At 37.3% G+C, this 27,842-nt stretch overlaps 1 protein-coding gene across 1 annotated transcript in view; it reads left to right on the plus strand.

Annotated features, from left to right (window-relative positions):
• Positions 1–27,842, plus strand: part of COL19A1 (collagen type XIX alpha 1 chain) — a 354,142-nt gene that overhangs the window by 163,418 nt on the left and 162,882 nt on the right. Inside the window, exons 12-14 of the mRNA XM_047860196.1 lie at positions 9,248–9,301; positions 18,172–18,225; positions 19,859–19,894. Of these exons, the coding sequence (XP_047716152.1) occupies positions 9,248–9,301; positions 18,172–18,225; positions 19,859–19,894 (144 nt within the window). The remainder of the gene's footprint in view (positions 1–9,247; positions 9,302–18,171; positions 18,226–19,858; positions 19,895–27,842) is intronic.

Here is a 27,842-nt window from a genome sequence, read left to right on the forward strand (position 1 = left end):
TTAGAGAAGTGTCTATTCATGTTTTCTGCCCATTTCTTCACTGGGTTATTTGTTTTTCGGGTGTGGAGTTTGGTGAGCTCTTTATAGATTTTGGATACTAGCCCTTTGTCCGATATGTCATTTGCGAATATCTTTTCCCATTCCGTTGGTTGCCTTTTAGTTTTGTTGGTTGTTTCCTTGGCTGTGCAGAAGCTTTTTATCTTCATAAGGTCCCAGTAATTCACTTTTGCTTTTAATTCCCTTGCCTTTGGGGATGTGTCCAGTAAGAGATTGCTACGGCTGAGGTCAGAGAGGTCTTTTCCTGCTTTCTCCTCTAAGGTTTTGATGGTTTCCTGTCTCACATTTAGGTCCTTTATCCATTTTGAGTTTATTTTTGTGAATGGTGTGAGAAAGTGGTCTAGTTTCAACCTTCTGCATGTTGCTGTCCAGTTCTCCCAGCACCATTTGTTAAAGAGGCTGTCTTTTTTCCATTGGATGTTCTTTCCTGCTTTGTCAAAGATGAGTTGGCCATACGTTTGTGGGTCTAGTTCTGGGGTTTCTATTCTATTCCATTGGTCTATGTGTCTGTTTTGGTGCCAATACCATGCTGTCTTGATGATGACAGCTTTGTAGTAGAGGCTAAAGTCTGGGATTGTGATGCCTCCTGCTTTGGTCTTCTTCAAAATTCCTTTGGCTATTCGGGGCCTTTTGTGGTTCCATATGAATTTTAGGATTGCTTGTTCTAGTTTCGAGAAGAATGCTGGTGCAATTTTGATTGGGATTGCATTGAATGTGTAGATAGCTTTGGGTAGTATTGACATTTTGACAATATTTATTTTTCCAATCCATGAGCAGGGGATGTCTTTCCATTTCTTTAAATCTTCTTCAATTTCCTTCATAAGCTTTCTATAATTTTCAGCATACAGATCCTTTACATCTTTGGTTAGATTTATTCCTAGGTATTTTATGCTTCTTGGTGCAATTGTGAATGGGATCAGTTTCTTTATTTGTCTTTCTGTTGCTTCATTGTTAGTGTATAAGAATGCAACTGATTTCTGTACATTGATTTTGTATCCTGCAACTTTGCTGAATTCCTGTATCAGTTCTAGCAGACTTTTGGTGGAGTCTATCGGATTTTCCATGTATAATATCATGTCATCTGCAAAAAGCGAAAGCTTGACTTCATCTTTGCCAATTTGGATGCCTTTGATTTCCTTTTGTTGTCTGATTGCTGATGCTAGAACTTCCAGCACTATGTTAAACAGCAGCGGTGAGAGTGGGCATCCTTGTCGTGTTCCTGATCTCAGGGAAAAAGCTCTCAGTTTTTCCCCGTTGAGGATGATGTTAGCTGTGGGCTTTTCATAAATGGCTTTTATGATCTTTAAGTATGTTCCTTCTATCCCGACTTTCTCAAGGGTTTTTATTAAGAAAGGGTGCTGGATTTTGTCGAAGGCCTTTTCTGCATCGATTGACAGGATCATATGGTTCTTCTCTTTTTTTTTGTTAATGTGATGTATCACGTTGATTGATTTGCGAATGTTGAACCAGCCCTGCATCCCAGGAATGAATCCCACTTGATCATGGTGAATAATTCTTTTTATATGCCGTTGAATTCGATTTGCTAGTACCTTATTGAGAATTTTTGCATCCATATTCATCAGGGATATTGGCCTGTAGTTCTCTTTTTTTACTGGGTCTCTGTCTGGTTTAGGAATCAAAGTAATACTGGCTTCATAGAATGAGTCTGGAAGTTTTCCTTCTCTTTCTATTTCTTGGAATAGCTTGAGAAGGATAGGTATTATCTCTGCTTTAAACGTCTGGTAGAACTCCCCTGGGAAGCCATCTGGTCCTGGACTCTTATTTGTTGGGAGATTTTTGATAACCGATTCAATTTCTTCGCTGGTTATGGGTCTGTTCAAGCTTTCTATTTCCTCCTGATTGAGTTTTGGAAGAGTGTGGTTGTTCAGGAATTTGTCCATTTCTTCCAGGTTGTCCAGTTTGTTGGCATATAATTTTTCATAGTATTCCCTGATAATTGTTTGTATCTCTGAGGGATTGGTTGTAATAATTCCATTTTCATTCATGATTTTATCTATTTGGGTCATCTCCCTTTTCTTTTTGAGAAGCCTGGCTAGAGGTTTGTCAATTTTGTTTATTTTTTCAAAAAACCAACTCTTGGTTTCGTTGATCTGCTCTACAGTTTTTTTAGTTTCTATATTGTTTATTTCTGCCCTGATCTTTATTATTTCTCTTCTTCTGCTGGGCTTAGGCTGCCTTTGCTGTTCTGCTTCTAGTTCCTTTAGGTGTGCTGTTAGATTTTGTATTTGGGATTTTTCTTGTTTCTTGAGATAGGCCTGGATTGCAATGTATTTTCCTCTCAGGACTGCCTTTGCTGTGTCCCAAAGCGTTTGGATTGTTGTATTTTCATTTTCGTTTGTTTCCATATATTTTTTAATTTCTTCTCTAATTGCCTGGTTGACCCACTCATTCGTTAGTAGGGTGTTCTTTAACCTCCATGCTTTTGGAGGTTTTCCAGACTTTTTTCTGTGGTTGATTTCAAGCTTCATAGCATTGTGGTCTGAAAGTAAGCATGGTATAATTTCAATTCTTGTAAACTTATGAAGGGCTGTTTTGTGACCCAGTATATGATCTATCTTGGAGAATGTTCCATGTGCACTCGAGAAGAAAGTATATTCTGTTGCTTTGGGATGCAGAGTTCTAAATAGATCTGTCAAGTCCATCTGATCCAATGTCTCATTCAGGGCCCTTGTTTCTTTATTGACCGTGTGTCTAGATGATCTATCCATTTCTGTAAGTGGTGTATTAAAGTCCCCTGCAATTACCACATTCTTATCAATAAGGTTGCTTATGTTTATGAGTAATTGTTTTATATATTTGGGGGCTCCGGTATTCGGTGCATAGACATTTATAATTGTTAGCTCTTCCTGATGGATAGACCCTGTAACTATTATATAATGTCCTTCTTCATCTCTTGTTACAGCCTTTAATTTAAAGTCTAGTTTGTCTGATATAAGTATGGCTACTCCAGCTTTCTTTTGGCTTCCAGTCGCATGATAAATAGTTCTCCATCCCCTCACTCTCAATCTAAAGGTGTCCTCAGGTCTAAAATGAGTCTCTTGTAGACAGCAAATAGATGGGTCTTGTTTTTTTATCCATTCTGATACCCTATGTCTTTTGGTTGGCGCATTTAATCCATTTACATTCAGTGTTATTATAGAAAGATACGGGTTTAGAGTCATTGTGATGTCTGTATGTTTTATGCTTGTAGTGATGTCTCTGGGACTTTGTCTCACAGGGTCCCCCTTAGGATCTCTTGTAGGGCTGGTTTAGTGGTGACAAATTCCTTCAGTTTTTGTTTGTTTGGGAAGACCTTTATCTCTCCTTCTATTCTAAATGACAGACTTGCTGGATAAAGGATTCTCGGCTGCATATTTTTTCTGTCTAGCACCCTGAAAATCTCGTGCCAATTCTTTCTGGCCTGCCAAGTTTCAAAAGAGAGATCAGTCACGAGTCTTATAGGTCTCCCTTTATATGTGAGGGCACGCTTACCCCTTGCTGCTTTCAGAATTTTCTCTTTATCCTTGTATTTTGCCAGTTTCACTATGATATGTCGTGCAGAAGATCGATTCAAGTTACGTCTGAAGGGAGTTCTCTGTGCCTCTTGGATTTCAATGCCTTTTTCCTTCCCCAGTTCAGGGAAGTTCTCAGCTATTATTTCTTCAAGTACCCCTTCAGCACCTTTCCCTCTCTCTTCCTCCTCTGGGATACCAATTATGCGTATATTATTTCTTTTTAGTGTATCACTTAGTTCTCTAATTTTCCCCTCATACTCCTGGATTTTTTTATCTCTCTTTTTCTCAGCTTCCTCTTTTTCCATAACTTTATCTTCTAGTTCACCTATTCTCTCCTCTGCCTCTTCAAGCCGAGCTGTGGTGGTTTCCATTTTGTTATGCATTTCGTTTAAAGCGTTTTTCAGCTCCTCGTGACTGTTCCTTAGTCCCTTGATCTCTGTAGCAAGAGATTCTCTGCTGTCCTGTATACTGTTTTCAAGCCCAGCGATTAATTTTATGACTATTATTCTAAATTCACTTTCTGTTATATTATTTAAATCCTTTTTGATCAGCTCATTAGCTGTTGTTATTTCCTGGAGATTCTTCTGAGGGGAGTTCTTCCGCTTGGTCATTTTGGATAGTCCCTGGCGTGGTGAGGACCTGCAGGGCACTTCCCCTGTGCTGTAGTGTATAACTGGAGTTGGTGGGCGGGGCCGCAGTCAGACCCCAGCCCACCGCTGGGGCCACGGTCAGACTGGTGTGTGCCTTCTCTTCCCCTCTCTTAGGGGCGGGATTCACTGTGGGGTGGTGTGGCTCGTCTGGGCTACTTGCACCGTGCCAGGCTTGTGATGCTGGGGATCTGGCGTATTAGCTGGGGTGGGTAGGCAAGGTGCTCAGGGGCAGGAGGGGCAGGCTTAGATCGCTTCTCCTTAGGTGATCCACTTCAGGAGGGGCCCTGTGGCAGCGGGAGGGAGTCAGATCCGCTGCCGGAGGTTTGGCTCCGCCGAAGCGCAGAGTTGGGTGTTTGCGCGGAGCGAGCAAGTTCCCCGGCAGGAACAGGTTCTCTTTGGGATTTCGGCTGGGGGATGGGCGGGGGAGATGGCGCTGGCGAGCGCCTTTGTTCCCCACCAAACTGAGCTCTGTTGTCAGGGGGCTCAGCAGCTCTCCCTCCCTTTGTCCTCCAGCCTTCCCGCTTTCCGAGCAGAGCTGTTAACTTATGACCTCCCAGACGCTAAGTCGCGCTTGTTGTGGGAACACAGTCCGTCAGGCCCCTCCGCTTTTGCAAGCCAGACTCGGGGGCTCTGCTTGGCCGGCGAGCCGCCCCTCCGCCCCGGCTCCCTCCCGCCAGTCCGTGGAGCGCGCACCGCCTCACCGCCCTTCCTACCCTCTTCCGTGGGCCTCTCGTCTGCCTTTGGCTCCGGCGACTCCGTTCTGCTAATCCTCTGGCGGTTTTCTGGGTTATTTAGGCAGATGTAGATGGAATCTAAGTGATCAGCAGGACGTGCGGTGAGCCCAGCGTCCTCCTAAGCCGCCATCTTGCCGCCCCCTTTTGGTTCTATTTTAGAGGCACCATACTCACCATAAGCTCTGAGCTATGTTCACTTTATATTTTTTCTGTTCAATATTTTTATTTTCAAGTCAGCTCTTTCACCCATCCAGAATTAAATGCATGATTGCACATTTATTCCCAATGAAATTTATGTTGTTCATTATAGCATATTGTTTCAGTCTGTTGTAACATTTCATGTCTTGAATCTGTTGCATATATATTCATAATATATAATGTATCAGTGGTTCGCAACTGAAGGTAATTTCACCTTCTGTGGAAAATTTGGCAATATTCAGAGACATTTTTATTTGTCAGGACTGAACATAGACAGGCTGGGGGAGAGACTGACTACTGGCCTCTAGTGAGTAGAGGCCAGGGTTGAGGTTAAACATCCTACAATGCACAGGATAGCCCTCACAGCAAAGAATTGTCAATAATGCCAAGATGAAGAGACCATCATATAGGTGAAGGAGTGGGAGAGATCTATTGGGTACCATTCTTCTCCCAGTTACATACACACCAATAGTAGTATTACCTGGGCCATATTTCTGTTTCCTGCTCTGAGGAGCACTTGAAGAGACTTTGCCTCCTGCTTTGCAGAAATCCAGATATACACTGAATTTTTTTATCATCCCTGGACGGTTTCAAAAACAAATGAGCTTAATAGTTTTAGAGTACAGACTCTGGAGCCATGCTGAGGCAGGTTCTACCTCTTATTAGTTGTGTGACCTTGAGCAAGTTACTTAACCTCTCTGTCTTCAGTTTCTTCATCTGTAAAGTGAGAGTAATAGTCATATCCTTATGCTGGATTATCACAGAATTATAAGATGTTTAAAGTAATGCTTGACATGTAGTAAACATTATAGAAGGATTTGGTAACAATGAAAAAGTAAATGACTTGGTTTTTTTTTTGTGAACCACCTTATTTGATCACAATGGCCTATACTTGCTTTTTTTTCTTAATTTAATTTAATTTAATTTAATTTAATTTAATTTAATTTTATAAGAGAAGAAAAGAGTTCACAAGAAGGGTGTTGGGAGTGGGGGAGAGAGAGAGAGAGAGAGAGATAGAGAGAGAGAGAGAGGAGAACCTTCAGCAGGCTCTATCCTCAGTGCAGAGCTCAATACAGGACTTGATCCTACGACCCTGGGATCATGACCTGAGTCAAAATCAAGAGTCAGATGCTCAACTGACTAAGCCACCCAGGCACCCCTGTTATTGCTTTTTATATAATTATACTTTTTAAAATCCATTGTAGATTTTTGCCAGTGATCAAATTGAAGCAGCATGTTTCTTCTTTACCCTTCTGGAACATCTCTTATCCTCTTGCCATGCAGCATAAACCCCATCAGATCATCAACTCTGTTCTCTCTCTGATTATTATTTAACTTTTATTACCTCTATCAAGGTTGCAGATTTCCTTATAGGCACATATCTCTTTAATATGTAGAGTTGTTTATTTCTCCTCCTGTGAAAACCATTAATTTTGAATAAAGACTATATTCATTCTGAGTTACATTCTGAAAGTTCATGATGATATCTTTGGAATTATATTGTCTCCTTGTGCCAAAAATTTCAATTCATTCTATTAACATGTGCTGAACACATTTTATGTCACCATCTAGACACCATGTTGTCTCTTATCCCCTTACTAGATAGATATTTTCTTCTGTGTATTTCTGAGTCTCTTAATTCCTATTTTGTTTTCTGGCATATATGACATCTTCTAGAACAGCACTGTTCAATGGAATTTTCTGTAATAACAGAAATGTTCTAATCTGCACAGCCCAATAGTGTAGATACCACTGAGCACTTGAAAGTGGCTAGGGCAACTGAAGAACAGAGTTTTAAATTTTATTTAATCTTAATTAATTTAAATGTAAATCACAACCTGGGGCTAGTGGCTAGCACATTGAACAGCACAGCTCTAGAGCATTTCCTCACCCTTCCATTTTCAGTTTAAAATATTCAGTTTGGGGCACCTGGGTGGCTCAGTCAGTTAAGCATCCGACTTCAGCTCAGGTCATGATCTCACAATTTGTGAGTTTAAGCCCTGTGTCGGGCTCTGTGCTCACAACTCAGAGCCTGGAGCCTGCTTCCGATTCTGTGTCTCCCTCTCTCTCTGCCCCTCCCCCACTTGTGCGCGCGCGCACGCGCGCTCTCTCTCTCTTTTTTTTTAATTTTTTTTTTTTAGGTTTATTTATTTTTGGGACAGGAAGAGACAGAGCATGAACGGGGGAGGGGCAGAGAGAGAGGGAGACACAGAATCGGAAACAGGCTCCAGGCTCTGAGCCATCAGCCCAGAGCCTGACGCGGGGCTCGAACTCACGACCGCGAGATCGTGACCTGAGCTGAAGTCGGACGCTCAACCCACCGAGCCACCCAGGCGCCCCAGTCTCTCTCTCTCTTTCAAGAATATATAAATGTAAAAATTTTTTCATCTTTATTCTAACTTAAACCTATTTCACTCAATGTACTTGTATATAGTTTTGTTTATCCTATATATTATATATATTTCTTATACTCCAGTAATCAAGTTACTTTTACTTCATATCCTGTGTTTTCAATATAGTAATAATACATAGTCTTAGATAATTGGGACTGTGTGTATTTCTGATAGTAGAGTATATAATGTATTATCTTGTAAAGTCAGGTGCTTTCTTTTCTTTAGTTTTTGTTTCAGATAAAAATAATAGTGTTCATTGTAGGAAAACAATGAAGAACAACAGAATAAATTGAGAATAAAAAGCATCCTAGTGGCACAAAGCAGAGATTACTACTACTACTACTACACATACACACACACACACACACACACACACACACACAGTGTTATGTGATAGACTGTGACTTGGATGAGTTCTTTATATGCATAATATATTCTTTTATTTTTAGATATTTTTACTAATTATACAGATAATACATGTGTTTTGTTTTTAAAAAATTGAAAAACAATGGGGCGCCTGGGTGGCGCAGTCGGTTAAGCGTCCGACTTCAGCCAGGTCACGATCTCGCGGCCCGTGAGTTCGAGCCCCGCGTCAGGCTCTGGGCTGATGGCTCAGAGCCTGGAGCCTGTTTCCGATTCTGTGTCTCCCTCTCTCTCTGCCCCTCCCCTGTTCATGCTCTGTCTCTCTCTGTTCCAAAAATAAATAAACGTTGAAAAAAAAATTAAAAAAAAAAAATTGAAAAACAAGAGTATGCTGAAGGAACAAAATCACCCATAATCACAGAATCCATAAGTCAACCACTTTTACTGTTCTGGTTTGAAACAAATATTTGAAACAAAATATTGTTTCTAAGTTCCATAGTAGGTGGATGCATAGGCTGGTAGGCAAGTAGGTAGCTAGAAGGGTAGATACATAGCCATTTAATTTTTAAAAAAATTATGCTACAGATATGGAGCATTTGCTAATAAATGTATCCATCCTTCAGATGATAATCAAACAAAAATATGTGTCACTATGGATATGTGTTATAAACAATAGTATTAGTGGCCATTTTGAACATTTGTAACTAAAGTAATAAGAATAGGTATTTGTAACATGTATTCACTGAATTTGTCAATCCCTGGTGTCTTACTTTTTACAGCATAAGAATTTTTAAATAGTATAAAATAAAATTCACAAATATGATTTTAATGGCTGCATCATATCCCATGTATCTATATACCATGATTTATTTAATAGTTCCCTATTACTGGACATTTAGGACGTTTCTCTTTTTTTTACTATTATAAATAACATTGCACTCTTCAATTTAGTGCCTGAAACTTTTCATCTCTGATTATTTCCCTAGGATATATTCTTAGAAGCAAAATTGCTGGACCAAAGTAAATGAACAGATTTAAAATTCTTGATACATATTGCCAAATTGCCCTCCAGAAAGTTCTTTGTTGCTTATAGAAGAAAATAAATAATCCTTGTTCTATTTCTACCGTTTAATCATTTTTATGCAGCCTTTCTTTGAACCTTTAAACTTCTCTTTGGCTTTAGGACTCAGAATTGTTTTTTAATAAATGTTTCTTTCAAGGGATTAGCAAAGTAATCACATTGTTATAAATACCTAAACAATGTAACTCTCTTGTTTTTTCTTAGTAAAGGATCTCAGGATATAACATTTTTCATTATATAAATTATTTCTTTCTAGGGTGAACCAGGAGAAAAAGGAGATCCAGGTCTGGCTGGCATTAACGGACAAAATGTAAGCTGAACTGTTTTTTTTTCTTCTTCTAATATTCTGTTTACATTTTGCCACTGAAATGTGTTGACTATCTAATGGTATTAAGACTTTACTATCAGTGAAAGAACCAGCCACAATCAGGGCAAAATCAAGAATCAAGACAATTTTTTACATGGCTCAGTAAAAGCTCTGTGTTTTTAGTGTCATTATGGGTGGCCTCTTGCCTTTTTGTATTATGTGTCATCCTTAACAGTGCTTTCATTTTTGTTGTTTTTGGGTTGCATTTTTCTAGTCTTCCTTTCTCTGTCTTTTCTCTTCCTATATACATTTTCATATGGCCCATGTTATTACCCACAGTCACTCTTCATCTTACACCAAAGCTCCATCCACTGAAGGTTCTGCATGGGTAGGATTGAAATGATGAAAAGAAGGGGAGAAGGGGACGGAGACTTGTGTATGTGTGTTCCAGTTCATCAACCTTGGGGATACTATTGCCTGTAACATCTGGAAGTCCTAGCATCTCCATTTCCTTCCCTTAAGACAGCAGACATTCCCCCACCCCCACCCCATCCCCTGAGCTTCACTTTGACTCTTATGATGAAATTTGAAGGTTATCCCAAATATGGGTTTTCTCTAAAATATAGAATAATCTTCTGGTCTTCAAAATCACCATTTATTATAGATATTCTAACTTTACTGGGGAAAGTGACCACCATGAGAATTATTTTTTCCTAGTTTTCTTTTTCCACTTGCATAAAAATGTTTTAGAAAAGTTCTAGAAAGCTACACTACTTGCTTTGTGGAAAAAGAAAAATGAAGCTAGATTTGGTCCCTAATGTCTTAGATGTGTTATGAAACCATCTTATATGCAGTAGATCACTACGGTGGGAAGGGAAGCTGATCATTACAGTCCCTGGGGCTTGTGGGCAAAGTAAGAGGTATACCTGAGTATGGGAAGGGGTTTTCTCCAAAAGAGAAATACCCCAGGAATTAACCCTAGAGTCAACACTGGGTTGAGGTTCTGACCCCCACTGCTTTACTCTCTTGTTTACTTCTTGAGAAACCCCATTCACATATTTCATATGAGGGTCATTCTTAATCCTCTCCCCTTTGAAATGATTTTTCTATATGAGAGAATGGGAACTGGTACTTAGGGCTTGTAGCTGGAGTTGTCTCTGCATCTTCTCTAGTTCCTTACAGTGCATCAAGACACTGGATGTCACAACTGTGGGCCCATACATTTAAACAGAACCTCTGATTCACCTCCCTTCCCTACTAGTGGAGGTACCTGGTATCAGAGTAAGAGTTCTGGAGTGGAAAGCCAGAACCCACTGTGTCCCAGTTGGATCACTGGCTGAGAAAATCACTTCTCCATCTGTAAAGGATGGGTTTAGAATACATTCTCAAGTCCTCATCACTATGATGTCCTATCATTTTATACAAAGAGATTATTAAGATTATGAACTTGGAAAGCATAATAAACATAGCATTCATTTAGGTTTTGTAATATTCCTGCTGCATGTAAGGAGATGTAGGGATAACAAAACAGAATATAGCTGGAGCCAGAGTATGAAAAGTGCTGTATGTAAGGATGTTTGCCCTTCCTCCTCTGAACACATGGAGGAGAATTCATCTGAGCTGTGTTTAATGAAGATTAGTGTCACAGTGTGTTCTATAAATTGGATCATATTGGGGCCTTTGCCTATGTTTTGTTTTTTCTGTTATACTCTTCATGAGATCAAAGACCATTTCTTGGAATCCCCAGGATTTAGTAAATATTTGCAGTTAAGTTCTCAAGAATTATTTCCCAAGTTTTAATTTTAAAAACTGAGAAAGTATTATAATAGTCTAAAATATAAGTAATTAGAGCCGAAAGTAGGATAACAGAGGTTGATACTGCAGTTGTAAAATATATGCAGTTTGTCACTTGACATCATTGAAAACTCAAAAATAGCTCAAGATTTTGACCATTCATTATGAGAACAATGTTATCTTGTGAAAAATGTAGGAGTGTCGAAAGAAATTAATGATAGTGTTACAAAAGATAACCAAGCTGCATGCATGTGGGCTCTCTGAGAGAGAGGAAAAAAACAAAGATTTTTAGAAGTTCATTAAGATAACATTGGAATTGAAATAGAGAGGGACTTATCCAAACACTTCAATGAAACTTGGAGATTTGAGGTGTTGGAATCTGAAATCTATTTACATTAGCTTAGAAATTTGGAAATTTTTCTTACAGTGTCTGAAAGTAAGGTGATTTCGCTTTGCAGATGTAATCAATTGATAAACACATATATTTTGTTTTTTGTTTTGGGGGGTTTTTAAATTTTTTTAATACTAAATTTTTTGTCAAATTGGTTTCCATACAACACCCAGTGCTCATCCCAACAGGTGCCCTCCTCAATGCCTATCAACCATCAATGCCCATCAATGCCCAATGCCCATCACCCACCCACCTCCCTCCCACCCCCCATCAACCCTCAGTTTATTTTCAGTTTTTAAGACTCTTAAAAACTGAGGATAAACATATATTTTGAGTGCCTACTACATGCCCAGTGTTCTGGCAGCTGTGGTAGGATTTCCAAAGCTGATTAAGACCAACCTGTTAAGAGAGTACATAGTATAGTGGGCAATGTGACCTTTCCTCTTTGAGAAGGATTTTGGAAGAGTTCTTTGCATGCCCTCAATCACAGGGGTGTCATTTCTTTAGCACCATAATTGTTTAATGTAGCTCATTAGGTACATCATAAAGCAGGACAAAGCACATTAACTTTTCTCACTTGGTTACTTAATTAATATGTAGATGATATTATTTTCCCTTCCTCAGTTTTGCCAAAGATATTCAGGAGTCATGACTAAGGAGAAATAAGAAAAAGTAATGAAAATTCTCCTTTTGTCCCCTCTACTCTCACTAAGAGTGAAGAATTCAGTGCTCTGCTATTGCATCATTGATGGTGGTATTGTTAATGTGTTATCGTTCATAAATTGTTTCCACAAGAATCTGAAATTTGATCCTTTCTCTAGGTTTATGGGCTAGCCAGAGCAAGGGGTGATAGCATCCCTATTTTCAGAGGCAAGAAATAAAGGTTTGGGAAATTAAGTGACTTTTTTTTTCTTTTAGAAAATGGTGAAATCAGCTTTTAACCCTACATGTTTGACCGAAAAGTCTCTTATTTTCCCACTAAATCATGCCACAATTGTCATTGCCTATTTTTTAATGCTAAGATAAACTGACTCTGCAAATTAAAATCATTCAGCATTTATGACAGTTCACTCCGACTTTCAATAAGCACAGGTACACATTCTTAGAGAATGCAGGGCATTATATTAGTGATTTCAATTTGAATTAAAGTCAAGCCATGATGGGGATTCTAACTTGAGAAACATTCTGCTGGAATACAGAGTGAATAAACCCAATGGGCCAGCTCACTCCAGCTACTTTCCAAGCCAAAGAAATTTGGAAGAATTTAGAAACGCTACTAAATTCAAAAGGCCAATGTAATGGTCTTTATTCTTGCATATCACAAATATCTTGATGTAAATGTATCTTTTAATAATTTCTTCTGTGCTAGCTTTGCCAAAAAATGGGTAACCTCACTTTGGAAAATATGAACCTGATATAGAGGGAAATATTTAGTAGTTCAGTCTTTCTCGGTAGGACACTATTGGCATTCTGGGTAAGACAGTTCTTTGTTAGGTGGGACTGTCTCGGGAGAGGAGAATGTTTAGCATCCCTAAGACTCACCAACTAATGTAGCAGCTCTTAATCATTAGGACAAGGAAATTCTCTGATATCTTTCTAAATGCATCCTTGGTAGTATAAGTGCATGTAAACTTTGGATTGATCTCCAAGGTATTGGAGCATTGGACTAAAGTTATTGAATTAAATACCTGCTCATATTTCCCTTATAGTTTAAATAATGCATACCAAACATAATAAAATTCTCAAAAATTTGAGTTGCGTGAATTTAGTCTTTAAAAAACAAGACCTCAGCTTTACACACATTCTTAAATGATTTTGATTGTGACTTACTATGAGATATATTCAACAATTGCATTTTAGAACAGACTTGAGAGGGAGTCTCATAAAGTTGTTAATGTAACCTTTAAAGCCAGACTTCCTGGGCTCCGGTCCCAGCTCTGCCACTGCCTAACTGGCATACTACTTGGAACATTACTTATCCCCTCTGTGCCTCACTTTTTTCATTTGCACAATGGGATGATAATATTAATAGCACTTGCTTCAGGGCTACTTTTGTTTGTTTTTGAGGGTGAACAGGGTTATCATGCATTTAGGACAGTGTCTCGTGTACAGTAAGAGCTATATAAACACATAGACCTTTGCTATTATTTGAAACTGGGTTAAATAAAACATTTATCTTTAATAGAAATATCATTTCAGTTATGTGCTTTTGTGGGGTTACATAATCTTAGAAAAGTCAATTTCAATCATTGAGTTTAGACTCTTCCTCTGCATCTTTCTTACTGTCTTTCAAACATGTTTTATAAAAATTACAGCATGTGATGTTTCTAAAATAATCATGTTAATCTCCTTATCCCAGTGCAATCTGTACTATTAAATACAAAAATATTGAAATCACAAAGCTGAGATATCAGCTGGCAACAGCTGGTGCCATTGCTAGGGAACAAGATACAGTCAGTGGGAAGACAAGGCAAAGAATTAATTGATAGGTTAAAAATTTTAACAACTATTATTTTGTATCATCTTCTGATTTTTAAAGATGCTATATACCATGAGTAGTAGATCTTCCAGTAAATTTAATTTCATTGTCTACCTGCCTTTATAATTCTAGATATAATACTGTCCTTCTGCTTCCACCTTGCCTTTAGATAAGAGTTCCTGTCTGCACATAACATCCAGAGTCAACTACTGTGCTTTTGAGAATCTTTATATACGTGAATATTATTGAGAACCTTGATAATATATTCCCATCTTACTCAATGTTGAACTCATAGACTGTTGCATTTGATTCTTTATGCTTTGTGGTGAGTGCTGCGTCTTTTTCTCTCCAGTACTCCATAACCATTGATAGCAGCACCAGTGTGACATGAGGAGAAAAATTGCACTTAAGCAAAGTATTACCGATCTGTTTCTCAGAGCTTATTATGATGCCATGGCCTTAAAAACATTGCACTTTGTCACAAGAGGACATGAGTTACATGGGCCCAATTTCGATGGCCACAAAAGTAGAAGAAGCTTGATGAAGCAGTACTTCTCAATTGCATTTTATCCGATGTGAGTTAAAGGATGCTTGTTCCATATCCATCAAACTGAGTACAAAACTGAACAGAATAAACTATTAATTATCCCTTAAACTTGGACTTGAAGAGTAAAAGCAACATTTATTAAGTACCTACAATGTACTGTTTTTTATAACCTATGATTCTCAGAACAACCCTTAAAGATAACTATTATTTATACCTATATTATAGGGAAGCTTAAACAATTTAGAATTTTACATAAAATGCCATTCTTTTCCTCACCCTCCTGAACTCCACATCTCTAAATCTTGAGTACCTCCAGTAGAATTAGGCCTCTCTGTGAACTGTTCCCTTCACACTTGCTGTATACTCCCATAATAGTATTCAACATTCACATTAGCTTGTAGTGGGTTGCATTACTTCTCCAACCGCTTCCTGACTATAGTTGATTGAAATGGGATGGTTAGCTGATTCATTTGCCAATAAATCCTTCCCAGAAGTTGCAGTTAGTGTTAGTTTTTTAGGCAGGAATATTGAAAGAATTGTAATGTATTATTTTATGCCTAACATAATTTTTTAACACGTAATGTGTGTTGATTATGAATAATAGTAATAACTGGAACACTGCTACACACAGAATTCACTGTAACCCTGTGCCCCAGAGTTAACCATTTCCTGAGTGTTTTATTTAATGTTCCCTTTTTAAAAACAACATTTTCATATTCGTGTGGTCATAGAATATAGAGTTTAGTCTTCTGTGTTTGTGCATGGTCAACAATATTTGACCATGCACAATATCCATTTATAAATAAATGGATACCTGGTGGCTCTCTCAGCCATTTCTTCTTCATGTTTGTCTTTTCTCTGGATAGAGTTACACCAAGAAGCCCAAAGAAAACTCTTAGTAATTTTCTCAGCCCAGTAAATGGTACAACCTCCTATCACTTACTTAAGCCTTGACACCTCCTTTTCTCTGCCCCCTCTTCCAACATATCTGCCTCTTCTACTTCCCAGTATGTGCGGTCTCTGACCTCTCCTCTCCATCTCCAGTATCACCACCCTATCCCAGCCACCCTCGTCTCTTGCCTCAAAAGCTGTGACAGCCCCTTTTCTGCTTCCACTCTTGCTGCCTACAATCTATTTTTACATTGTAGTCAAAGTGATTTTTTTGAAGCACAGTCACATCATGTCGTTTTTCTGCTTAAAACACTTAGGTTCAAAAACCCATCCTCCTTACCATGACCTGCAGTTCACTACATGCTTTGACCCCTTAACTTGATCTCCTGCTCCCTGTCTGCATGCTCATGACACTGTCTTCACCTTGGGGGCTTTGGTGCTTGCTGTGCCTTCTAACCTCAATACTTTCCCCCTGGATCACTGCATGGCTGGATCCTCTGAAACAACAAATGTCACCTCCACACAGAAACTGTTTCTGATGACCCCAACTGACATACCAGCTCTCTCCCTTTCAGGCAGAGCACATTTAGCCTATCGACCTGTTTATCATCAGTCACTCTCCTCTTATAACCTGAGTTCCGTGAAGGCAGGGATCTTGACCCTGTCAAGGAAAAAATTATTCTCACATTTATTAAGATGGTAAGGAGGACTTTTTGTTCAAGACTATTAGAATAGGGGCATTGCAATAGAGGAGTGAAATTGAGCTCAACTCCAAATACAATAAGGACGGGTGGGGATTTATAGCCAACGGAGTGACAGGCTCAATGAATGGAAAATTACTAAGAGCAAACACTGAGGGTGGGAGGATTCTTGATAACTGAACTATAGGATTCTTGCTAAAGGCAGGCCAAAGACTTACACATTAGAGATGGGGGATGAGGAATTTGATCTGCTGTTAAGGGTGGGGGATGCTATGTAAACTGACTGAGTGAGATTTTTGCTAAAACTGGTCTCAGCAAGCCGAAGACAGAAAAAGACAGAGGTCAAGGTTGAGGCCTAGTCAAGAAGAGGACTCAGAAGAGTCTGACTGAAGTTTGGTTGAAGAGAGGGTCTTTGTCAATTTCTAAGGAGCACTATCCAATAGAAAAATGTTTAATACATAATACTTACACAGTATATTTCTAATTATAATCAAGACAAATATAAATATATTTTCCAGTAGCCATGTTAAGAAAAATAAAAGGAAACAGATGCAACTAATTTAAAAATATATTTAATTTAAAATATCCAAAATACTATTTTAATATATAATCAATATAAAAATCATTAATGAGCCATTTTGTATTTTTTAAAATAAATATTAAAAACCCATTATGTTTTGTACTCTCAGAACTTTTCAATGCAGACTAGTCTCATTTTGCTTATTTGGGAAGGAATGGATATTTCAAATAATAAGAGAATATTACATCTCAAATAGGATTTACTTTTTCACTCATCCCTTTTCTAAATAAATAAATAAAATACTCCAAGGTAACAATGGAAGACCGTAGCTATGAGTTTTATCCTGAAAGGTATTTCTACAATTGTGAAGTGTTTTTTGTTTGTTTGTTCGTTTGTTTGCCTTTTGGATGCTATTTTTATCCATTAGATTTTTTTTTCTTAAAGTGTAAGATTACAGTTTCCACATAATCTCTGCAACAAGATTATTTTAAGTATCCAGTTTTCTTTCATTTCTTTAAATTCATCATTGACTTCTATATTGAATAGCTACAGGTGATAGCATTTGGCATTGTTTACTGACTACACAATGTCAGAGCAGTGATAGACGGATCCCTGAGCCAGGAAAAGTAAGATATCTAGATATACTGTGCATTCTGTGACTTCAGAATTATTTCTTTTTTCCATTATTGTTCTCCATTCATCCAGTGTAGTAAATCAAGAATGAAGAAAGATATTTTTTTCTATTTACCACACAGTCAGGATGTTGATCTAACTCTCTTTCTGTTTACACTGTGGGTATCTTCAGCTATAGAACTGATTCCCTACGGTGAAATCTATTGTGATATTCCTGGGAGCTGTCATTTCTGAGTCTGATCAACTAAATACCCACTAAAACACCCAAGAGTCCAGAAGATTCATGAATATATTCATCTGATACTCTATGTCTCGTATAGTTTCATTTAATATCTTTATAAATCCAAGTAAAAAAAATTATCAATTAGAGAACTAAAACATACTTTGAAACAGGAAAGAGACTACATTGTAGCTTCAGCCTGTGAGTGATAGGAAAAGAATATGTCCTTCATTTGTTTTCTCCCACAATTAGATTACTTGATAGAGACATAAAAATGTTTTTTTTTAATTTAATTCTTGATTTTTTTGGCAAGCTTTATAAAGGCCAAATCAATGCTAAATCAAAGGTATTTACAATATCCACAAATTTAATCCAAAGTGGATACTTAAAAGCTCATATAGATTTAAATGATGTTCTCCCAGATGGTGAATTAATGTAATTTTAGCAGGAAGCAAAGTTGCACAAATATGCAGTATTCAGGACTCATGCTGATTTAATGTATCTGTACTCACCACAACACAGATGTTGCTTATCATTTTAGTACCAGTTGTCTCTCTTTCTTTCTATACTACAAACTGAAGAATGAGATTTGGGAGTTCAGTAAATTATGATTTATCTTGTGACTAATGACTTGTTAGAAATGTCAGCTTTCTGTGACTTGCATACAGAAATCACATTGGTTGTATTCTTCCTACAGGGTTTGAAAGGTGACTTGGGTCCTCGGGGCCCCCCTGGCCCAAAAGGAGAAAAGGTATCGTATCCACCCAGAAGAATGTCAGTTTTTCTTAAGAAAATTCTGAGAACACATGCAGTGACTTTTCATTGAAAAAGTTAATTTTGCTAAAATTAACCAAAGGCTGTATGTTAAAAGCATCTGAAGAAAAGCCTTTTGGTTCATTTAATTAGTTTGAAGAAACTAAAAGCACAACTGCTAGTTGACATTAATTTGTGTTTATAAGATTTCACTTTCTCTCCCTCACTTAACAGTATTAGCTATTGCATTGCCAAATTAGCAACTGTGTCTTGTATCGGGGAATTTTGCCAGTAGCACTGAACTGCTACCATAATGCTGAAGCAGGTGGCCTTTAGCGGGAAGGAGGTTAACTTCCTAATTCATTCTTAGTCTGAATGCTTCATTTCCTGCCACTTTTTCTCACATGCCATTTTATCATGATATATTGGCAGTGACCTTGAAAAGAGATTTAGAAATACTAAAACCAAGAGTCATAGAATAAGGTCATTGCATGACCCCATTTTGATAAGAATTGTATGTGTGGGGTGTTCATACTGTATTTTGTTCTCCATTCTTAGCACATTTGGAAATCCTCGTCTGTCTTCAATATTTACCTCTATGTTAAAGTTGATCTTGCAAATCAGTCCTCAGTGAGTGATTTAAGCTATGTCGATGTTCCTTAACAAGTATTGGCTACTTTTATTCAATTGTTCCAAAAAGTAATGATTACTCAACGCTAAGTCTTTACTTTTGAGGTGACTATGTCAGATGAGAAAAGAAAAATTTATAGAGATACTTTCAACATGAGAACACATCTCAGAGCTTTATACCACACAGTATAAATTCTCTATAATGACCACATAAAGAGCATTATAGCAATGATGCTTGCTCTTAATGGTTAAGAGTTCTTATGAAATAAACCAGAGTCCTGATACAATAAAGCATATAGATGACATATAAATCAGAAAATAGTAAACTTTTATATGAGCCATTTTTTAAAGATTTTGAAAGGGTTCTCAATATATCCACTTGTTAATTTGTATTCACATAGGTCAGCAAAGCAATTTTTGTATTTAAAAATACATAAATATAGGCAAGGCCTCTTAAAATTGATAGCAAGTGCAATGTCAATTTAGCAGAGCTTTGTAAGAGGCAATGGGACTGCTTCTTGCAGCTGGGAGGCATGAAGTGGGGAGATCCATTTATTATTTCTGCTGATCCTCATACTAACTTTGTCAGAAAAATTATCTGTCGTTGTGACACTTCCCAGCTGCTCCACTGGCAAGTAACCATATTTGAAGAGATATTCTTTCTAATTTTGGATTCGTAGACAAAAGAATAGAAAATTAGATTATTTTAGCTTTTCAAAACAAGTTCTGCTGTTATAGAAAGTATGGGGGTGCACAAGATGATATTTATATCATGAGAGCTAAAAGCACATCATGCATTTTTCACCGTGTGGAGAATTTATCAAGATGAAATTCTATTTTTTCCTTCAAAGTGTGTGTGTGTGTGTGTATACATATATACATATATATATACATATATACATATATATATCTATATTGCTTCTATCCATTCAGAAAACTTAAAAATAAAATGTGCAGAAAAGGATCACTGGTAACTGCAACTATTCTTTAACCTATTTTAGGGAGATACAGGACCTCCAGGACCACCAGCCTTAACTGTAAGTATTCTCCAAATCAGAATTCAAAATTGAAATGCCCTGTTCATTTTTCACACTACATCATGACTAAACCAGAATTTAAGCCATAGGATATTTTGAGAACTGAAAGTTACCCTAGAATAGATCTAGTTAAACCTCCAGATTTTAAAGATGAGGCATCTGCCCACATCAGTGAAGTACATAACCTGAGGTCATACTGGGAGTTACTAGAAAAGTCTGGAGGCAGTACCAATTGTGAGCAATTTTCTCTACCCTCCATATGGTTCATAATCATGCCCCTTGAATGTTTGATTATACGTTCTTTACATGATATTTAACGTTAATGGAAGCAGAGACTGTTCTACCTACTCTAAAAACCGTAAAAGAACAAAATAAACTATAATCGCCCAGTGGGTAAAAACAGCTACCTATTTAAAATGATTGTTTCATTCCCCAAAACCTGTCCAAGACCAGTTTTTTTCCTATATGATTTGCTTCTAAGATTCACAAATGATAAAATGGCAGTATTTCAGTAGCAGATTTATGAGAAAAGTTCCTAATGTGCACATGAGATTGTTCTCAGTTAAATGGTTCATCATTTATTAAGCATTTAATCATAAATATATAATGACTTTATATTTAGGTATAATTTACTGTTATGGATTTTCTTCATAGGCCATTAAGGACTCTCATTTAACTTAAAGATTTGGTCTAACAGTGACTCTAAGCCTAATAGAAAAGAGGAAACTTTCTTAAATAAGATCATTTGTAGCCTGAGGTCTCTTGGATTTTATGTTGATACTACCTAATGACATAAATTAAGAATTTAAATCATCAGTTTTCAGACATGTTCTGATTGTAGAAGGTCAGGCTTAAAAGAAATCTTCTAGTATCTGTGTTGAGCTCTTCCTAACAAGGCAGAACAGTAATCTCAAAGACTGTGTGGCTTTGATAACATTTACATTTATCTTTGTCCTTGAAAATGTCATACATATTCTGAACAATATGTTAATAATATCTTACACAAACAATTTTTGCAATGCTTACTTAAAGGACAGATATTTCTTCATAAATGATAAATCTAAGGAATCAAACAGATAACTTAGGAATAACCAAATTCAATTTACCATGAAATTCTGTGCTCGAAGATTTCATTTTCAGATGGAAGTAAAAACTATATATTTGAGGGGTAGTTTTAACTGAATATTATTCATCTTTTTTATACTTTGTGGAATTTATTTTTAAAATTATTTGGCAGTGATTTACAGTTAAGACTGCTCATGTTACTTAAGTCACATGCTTTCTTTTGTTCAACTAAGTTATATGCTCACCCACTCTATTTAGTTATCTGATTTCCTAGTCATTCCCAACTTGTGTTTGAAGAGCAAAGTGTAATCTATGTTTATCATTTCACCTGAAAATGCAGTTTTGGCCCCTGGCCCAGAAAATTGTATTGGAATATATCTATTTCATGGATTTTTAATGACAGCTAATGTCTTCCCACCAAGTAGTACCCTATAGATCCCAGCAGTATTTAGCTGGCAGGCACTAAGGGAGTACAAGCTAATTTTTACAGTTACATAAAGACATGACAAGGCAAAACCACTGTGAAATGAAATGTTTATTTCATAAAGTTAAATATTGGTATTACTAGTTATATGCTTGTCGTTACTTTATTAACATAATCTACTGTTAAAAAACAGGCAGCAGACATGAATAAACATTTTTCCAAAGAAGATATACAGTTGGTCAACAGACATATCACTCATCTTCAGGGAAATACAAATCAAAACTATGATGAGATGTCATCTGACAGTAGTCAGAATGGCTAAAATCAACAACACAGAAAACAACAAGTGTTGACAAGGATGCAGAGAAAGGGGAACCTGCTTACACTGTTGGTGGGAATGCAAACTGGTGCTGCCACTCTGGAAAACAGCGTGGAAGTTACTCAAAAAGTTAAAAATAGAACTTCCCTATGATCCAACAATTGCACTACTAGGTATTTACCCAAAGGATACAAAATACTGATTTGAAGGGATACGTGCACCCTGATGTTTATAGCAGCATTATCAACAATAGGCAAATTATGAGAAGAGACTAAATGTCCATCAACTGATGAATGAAAAAATAAGTTGTTGTATGTGTATATATATATATATATATATATATATACACACACACACACATATACATATACATATATGTATATGTATATACATACATGTATATGTATATACATACATATATAAATATATATATATAATTATATATAATGGAATATGACTCAGCCCCCCAAAAATATGGAATGTTGCCATTTGAGCAGCATATATGGAGCTAAAGAGTATTATGCTAAGCGAAATAAGTCAGTGAAAGATAAATACCATATGATTTAATTCATATGTGAAATTTAAGAAACTAAACAGAGGAACATAGGAGAAAAAAGTTGAGGCAACCCAAGAAACAGATTCTTAACTATGGAGAACAAACTGAGGGTTACCAGAAGGGAGGTGGATGGGGAGATTGGGCTAAATGGGTGATGGGGTTAAGGAGGGCACTTGTATGAGCAGCAGATGTATATAAGTGATGAATCACTAAATTCTACACCTTAAACTAATATTACACTGTTAACTGACTGGAATTTAAATAAAAACTGGAAAGAAAATGAATACATACATACATACATATCTTAAAAATTAAAAAAAACACATAATCAAATGTTAACTATGAAATAGGAATGAACTGAAATGTATACCACCTTACCATGTACTAAATATTTAATTGACCTTATAATGCAGATTAATACATTTTAATGAAATGATTTGTAACAGTTTTCAAGAAAGCTAAACTTGGAAGCTATACTGCCTCCATTGTATTTACATTAAACGAAACATTGTTATATAGGAGTTAATAAACTGAGAATTCATCCATAGTGATTCTCAAAGCTAGTTGTACACTAAATCCACTATAGAGCTTTAAAACATACCAATCTGTGGCTCCACCCCCAGAAATTACAATTCAGTAGATCTGGTGTGGACCAGTATACTTAAACCTCCCTGAGTAGTTCTAAATATAGAGCTGGAATCCAAAGCTGTTGTATGTGAGCACTATAATGGAACAAGCTTTCTTCTGTTCAAAAGCTTTAGACTTTTGAGAAGTCTGGCTTTCACCTGAAACCCAACTTAATGCATAGTAATAAAAAAATGTCCCTTTCCATTAGGGAGGCATACTAGTAAAACTAAATTAAGATTGAAGCCTTCTTGGTTAAGTGGAGGAGATTAAGGGCAGGAAGGCACCTTTAATTATAGCCTTAACCCAGCCATTCAAGGACTCCAGAGAGCTCAGGTGCCTTAATGCTTCTCAGAATTTAATACGCACAGAAACATTCAGGGGTCTTGTTCAAATGCATAGTTTATTTCATAGTCTGAGGTGGGGGTGGGATTCTACATTTCTTTTTTTGTTTTGTCTTGTTTCTAAATGTTTATTTTATTGCAAGAGAGAGATCAAGAAAGAGCAAGAGAGAACAAGCAGCGGAGGGGCAGTGAGAGAGAGAAAGAAAGAGAGAGAGACAGGCTGTCAGTGCAGAGCCCAATTGGGGCCCAATCTCAAAAACCATGAGATCATGACCTGAGCCTAAATCAAGAGTTGGACGCTTAACTGACTGAAGCACCAGGCACCCCAAGATTCTCCATCTCTAACTGGAGGATGCAGATGCTACTTGTTCTCAGACCACACTTTGAGTCACAGGGCTTAGCACTTGAGCCCCAGCTCTACTGCAGACTTGCTGCCTCATTCCGTAGATTAGTGACTCCCTAGCCATGCTGCACATTAGATGTACCTATATCACCTGATATAGAGGCGTTTACCTTCAAATTTTTCCTGCTTTTCCTGAGCTTCTTTGATCTGTAAATTTATGTATTTCACCTAATTTGGGAAATTGTCCATTGTTTCATCAAATTTGTTTTCTGCCTCATTATCTCTCTCTTCTCCTTCTGAGACTCTAGTTACATACAATTACATAAAATATTTTCCCACACATTCCTTTGTTTTCCATATAATTTTCTCCTCTTTTGAATGGATCATTTCTAGTGAACTCTTTTCAAACTTACTCATTATTGGTCATCTCCATTCTGTTGTTAAGACCATCCTTTGAATTTTTCATTTCAGATACTATATTTTTAAGTTAGTGAATTTCCGTTTGCTTTTTAAAAAAATAATATCTACAAAAGGCCACATTTCATTCTTTCTCATTGCCAAGTAGTATTCCATTGTATATATAAACCACAATTTCTTTATCCATTCATCAGTTGATGGACATTTAGGCTCTTTCCATGATTTGGCTATTGTTGAAAGTCCTGCTATAAACATTGGGGTACAAGTGCTCCTATGCATCAGCACTCTGTATCCCTGTATCCCTTGGGTAAATTCCTAGAACTGGAGAGTGTTATGCTAAGTGAAATAAGCCATACAGAGAAAGACAGATACCATATGTTTTCACTGTTATGTGGATCCTGAGAAACTTAACAGAAGACCATGGGGGAGGGGAAGGGAAAAAAAAGTTAGAGAGGGAGGGAGCCAAACCATAAGAGACTCTTAAAAACTGAGGATAAACTGAGGATTGATGGGGGGTGGGAGGGAGGGGAAAGTGGGTGATGGGCATTGAGGAGGGCACCTGTTGGGATGAGCACTGGGTGTTGTATGGAAAGCAATTCGACAGTAAATTTCATATTAAATAAATAAATAAATAAAAAATAATATCTATTTCTCTTCTGACATTTTCTATCTTTTCATTCCCTGGGAGCCATATTTTCTTTCACGTCCTTGAGAATAGTTTTGATAGATGTTTTAAACATCTTTGTCTTAAAATTCCATCATCTGAGTAATGTCAAGTTGGTCTCTGTTTACTGTCTATTCTCTTTAGAATAGGTAATGTTTTTTTTTTTATTTTTCAATGTTTATTCATTTTTCTTTTGAGAGACAGAGAGAGCAGGGGAGGGGCAGAGAGAGAGAGGGAGAAGCACCAGAGACAGAGACACACAGTATCCAAAGCAGGCTCCAGGCTCCAAGCCATCAGCACAGAGCTTTATGCGTGGTTCTAACTCACAGACCATGAGATAATGACCTGAGCTGAAGTTGGCTACTTAACCAACTGAGCCTCACACGTGCCCCTAGAATGGGTAATGTTTTAATGCTAACTTCTATGTCAAAAAATTTTGGACTGCATTTTAAGCACGTGAATGATACTGGAACTCTGAACTCCTACTTCTCTGAAGAGCATTAATATGGGGTTTTTTTTGGGGGGGGGTGTTTGTTTTTTGTTTATTTATTTTGAGAGAGAGAGAGGAGCACAAGCAAGGGAGGGGCAGAGAGAGAGGGCGAGAGAGAAAATCCCAAGCAGGCTCTGCACTGTCAGTGTGCAGCCTGATGAGGGACTCAAACCAACGAACTGTGAGATCATGACCTGAGCTGAAATCAAGGGTTGGATGCTTAACTGACTGAGCCACCAAGGCACCCCAAACATTAATGTGTTTTCAAAGCAAGGAGTTAAATTAGCTGGACAGACGTTGTAAACTCTCTTCCCTGTAGTTGACAACAGCGGAAATCCTGGTTTTATTCTTTTAGCCTAACCTGAGCTGCTTGGCGTGTGTACTGCGTGTGTATGGTTAGGGGTCAGCTAGAGGTTTGGGCAGACTTTATACACAGAATTTGGGACTGCCTTTCTCTACAGAATTTTGGAAACCACACATTTCTTTACTTTCCAGTATGTACATCTGCTCAAAATTCTGCCCTCTAACTTTCAATCCATCAAGAATGCAGGCTCTCCATTTAGCTACCCTGTGACCCAGACTGTGGCTTGCCTCCAAATGAAACATTTTGGAAACAGGAAACCGATCACATGCTGTTTTGTTTTTCTGCATGTTGACTCCTCTCCAGTACCTACCTGCTTTGGGTTTTTTTTGTTGTTGTTTTGTTTTTTTAAGTTTATTTATTTTGAGAGAGAGAGAGAAAGCACATACACAACACACACACACACACACACACACACACACACACCCACACCCACACACACTCACACGTGCACATTCGGGGGAGGGCAGAGAGAGAGAGAAAGAATCCCAAACAGGGTCTGTGCTGCCAGCATGGAGCCTGATGCTGGGCTCAATCTCACAAACTGTGAGATCATGACCTGAGCCAAAACCAAGAGTCAGATATTTAACTGACTGAGCCACGCGGGCGCACCCCTACCTGCTTCTGTTGATTTTCCAGTGTCTTCAGGTAGTTGTGGGGTTTTTTTGGTAATGTTTATTTATTTTTGAGGGAGGGAGAGAGGGGGGTGAGGAGCAGAAAGAGAGGGAGACACAGAATCTGAAGCAGGCTCCAGGCTCTGAGCTGTCAGCACAGAGCCCGATGCAGGCGGGAACTCACAAATGGATGCTTAACCGACTGAGCCACCCAGGCGCCCCTTCAGGTAGTTGCTTTTATATTGGAGTTTATAGTTGTTATCTGTAAGTATGTTAATTCAGTAGGAACTACTAGGCCTTCCTGAAAGTCAATGATATATATTTTTTATCAAAGTTGAATTACTTCTAATTTACTTAGAAATTTTATAACTGCAAATATAAGTGAATTAGCCTTACAAATTATTTACTCTATTGGCCTCACCTTCAATGTATATCTGAATCTGACTGATTCTCACATTTCTACTATTACTACCTGGTTCTAGATACCATCATCCCTGGATTATTTCAGGATCCAGTTAATGGTCTCCCCACTTCTTCCCTTGATCTCCTTGAGTTTTACAAAAAAACAGAGGCCAAAAAGTTTCCTTGTCATGCTTCTGTTCAAAATCTCCAATGTTTCTCCATCTGATTCAGAGTAAAAGCCAAATTCTATACAATGGCCTACAAAGTCTTACAAAAGTCAACTCTCCTTGCATTTCTGACTTCATTTTCTTATTCTTCTCATCTTGCTAACTTGGTTCCACAACAATGGCCTTCTTGCAGTTCTTCAGGCATGTCTGGTACACTCCCACATGAGAAGGTTTGTTGTTGTTTACTCTGCCTGCTCCAACCATGTGCATAGCTACTTCCTTTAAGTTTTATCAATGAGAGCTACTCTATTTAAAATTACACATACCCACATGGAATTTCTAATCTGTATTAGCACTTCATTTTTATCATTTTCTCCATGGCACTTATCACTCTCTAACGTATCATTTAAAATGCCTACTTACTAGATTATTTGTTGTCAACATTCCTGTATCTTTGACTTTGAATCCCATGAGAGGCAAAGGTTCTTTGTGAGTTTTGTTCATTGTTGAATTCTAAGCATACAGAATAGAGTTTGGCACATAGTATGCCCTGAGGAAAAAATGATGTTTAATGAATATTGTCTTTGTAAGTATTCTAATCTTTGCTTTTTAGCCTCATTAATTCCACTTATTAACCTTATTTCTCTTAGATAGTTTGTATAAAATAAGGATCAGCTCTTATGATTTTGATGAAAATCATTTGGATGGATGTTTTCTTTCTCACAAAATTTTTGCTCTGTTTATTCCGTTTTTATTATTTTAAGGTCATTTGTTTATTGAAGTTTTCTTAAGTCAGTTTTCTATAAAATTGCTTAATATTTATTTTTTTAAAAAGCAGAGTGCTAGCCAAATAGAATAAATCTGTGGTTCCTATTACTTGATTATACACAAAAGTATAAATTGAAATAAAAGTCTTTAATTCACAGTTTTAGGTTTTACCTTATCCTGCCTGATTTATTATTCATTTGTCAGCACTTTAACTCCTGGAATATAAAATTTGGCATCTAATCCATAAAAATATTAAATATATTGCTATAATTTTGGACTTGTGCTTTCAGTAGCACAAATGAAGCCAAATAAAACCAAATTGTGCCATGATTCCAGCTGAAATTCTCTAAGCAACTACTTATTAACAAAAAAAGAATAATTCCTTTATAA

The sequence above is a fragment of the Prionailurus viverrinus genome, chromosome B2 (assembly GCF_022837055.1).
Source record: "Prionailurus viverrinus isolate Anna chromosome B2, UM_Priviv_1.0, whole genome shotgun sequence".
Taxonomy (NCBI): domain Eukaryota; kingdom Metazoa; phylum Chordata; class Mammalia; order Carnivora; family Felidae; genus Prionailurus; species Prionailurus viverrinus.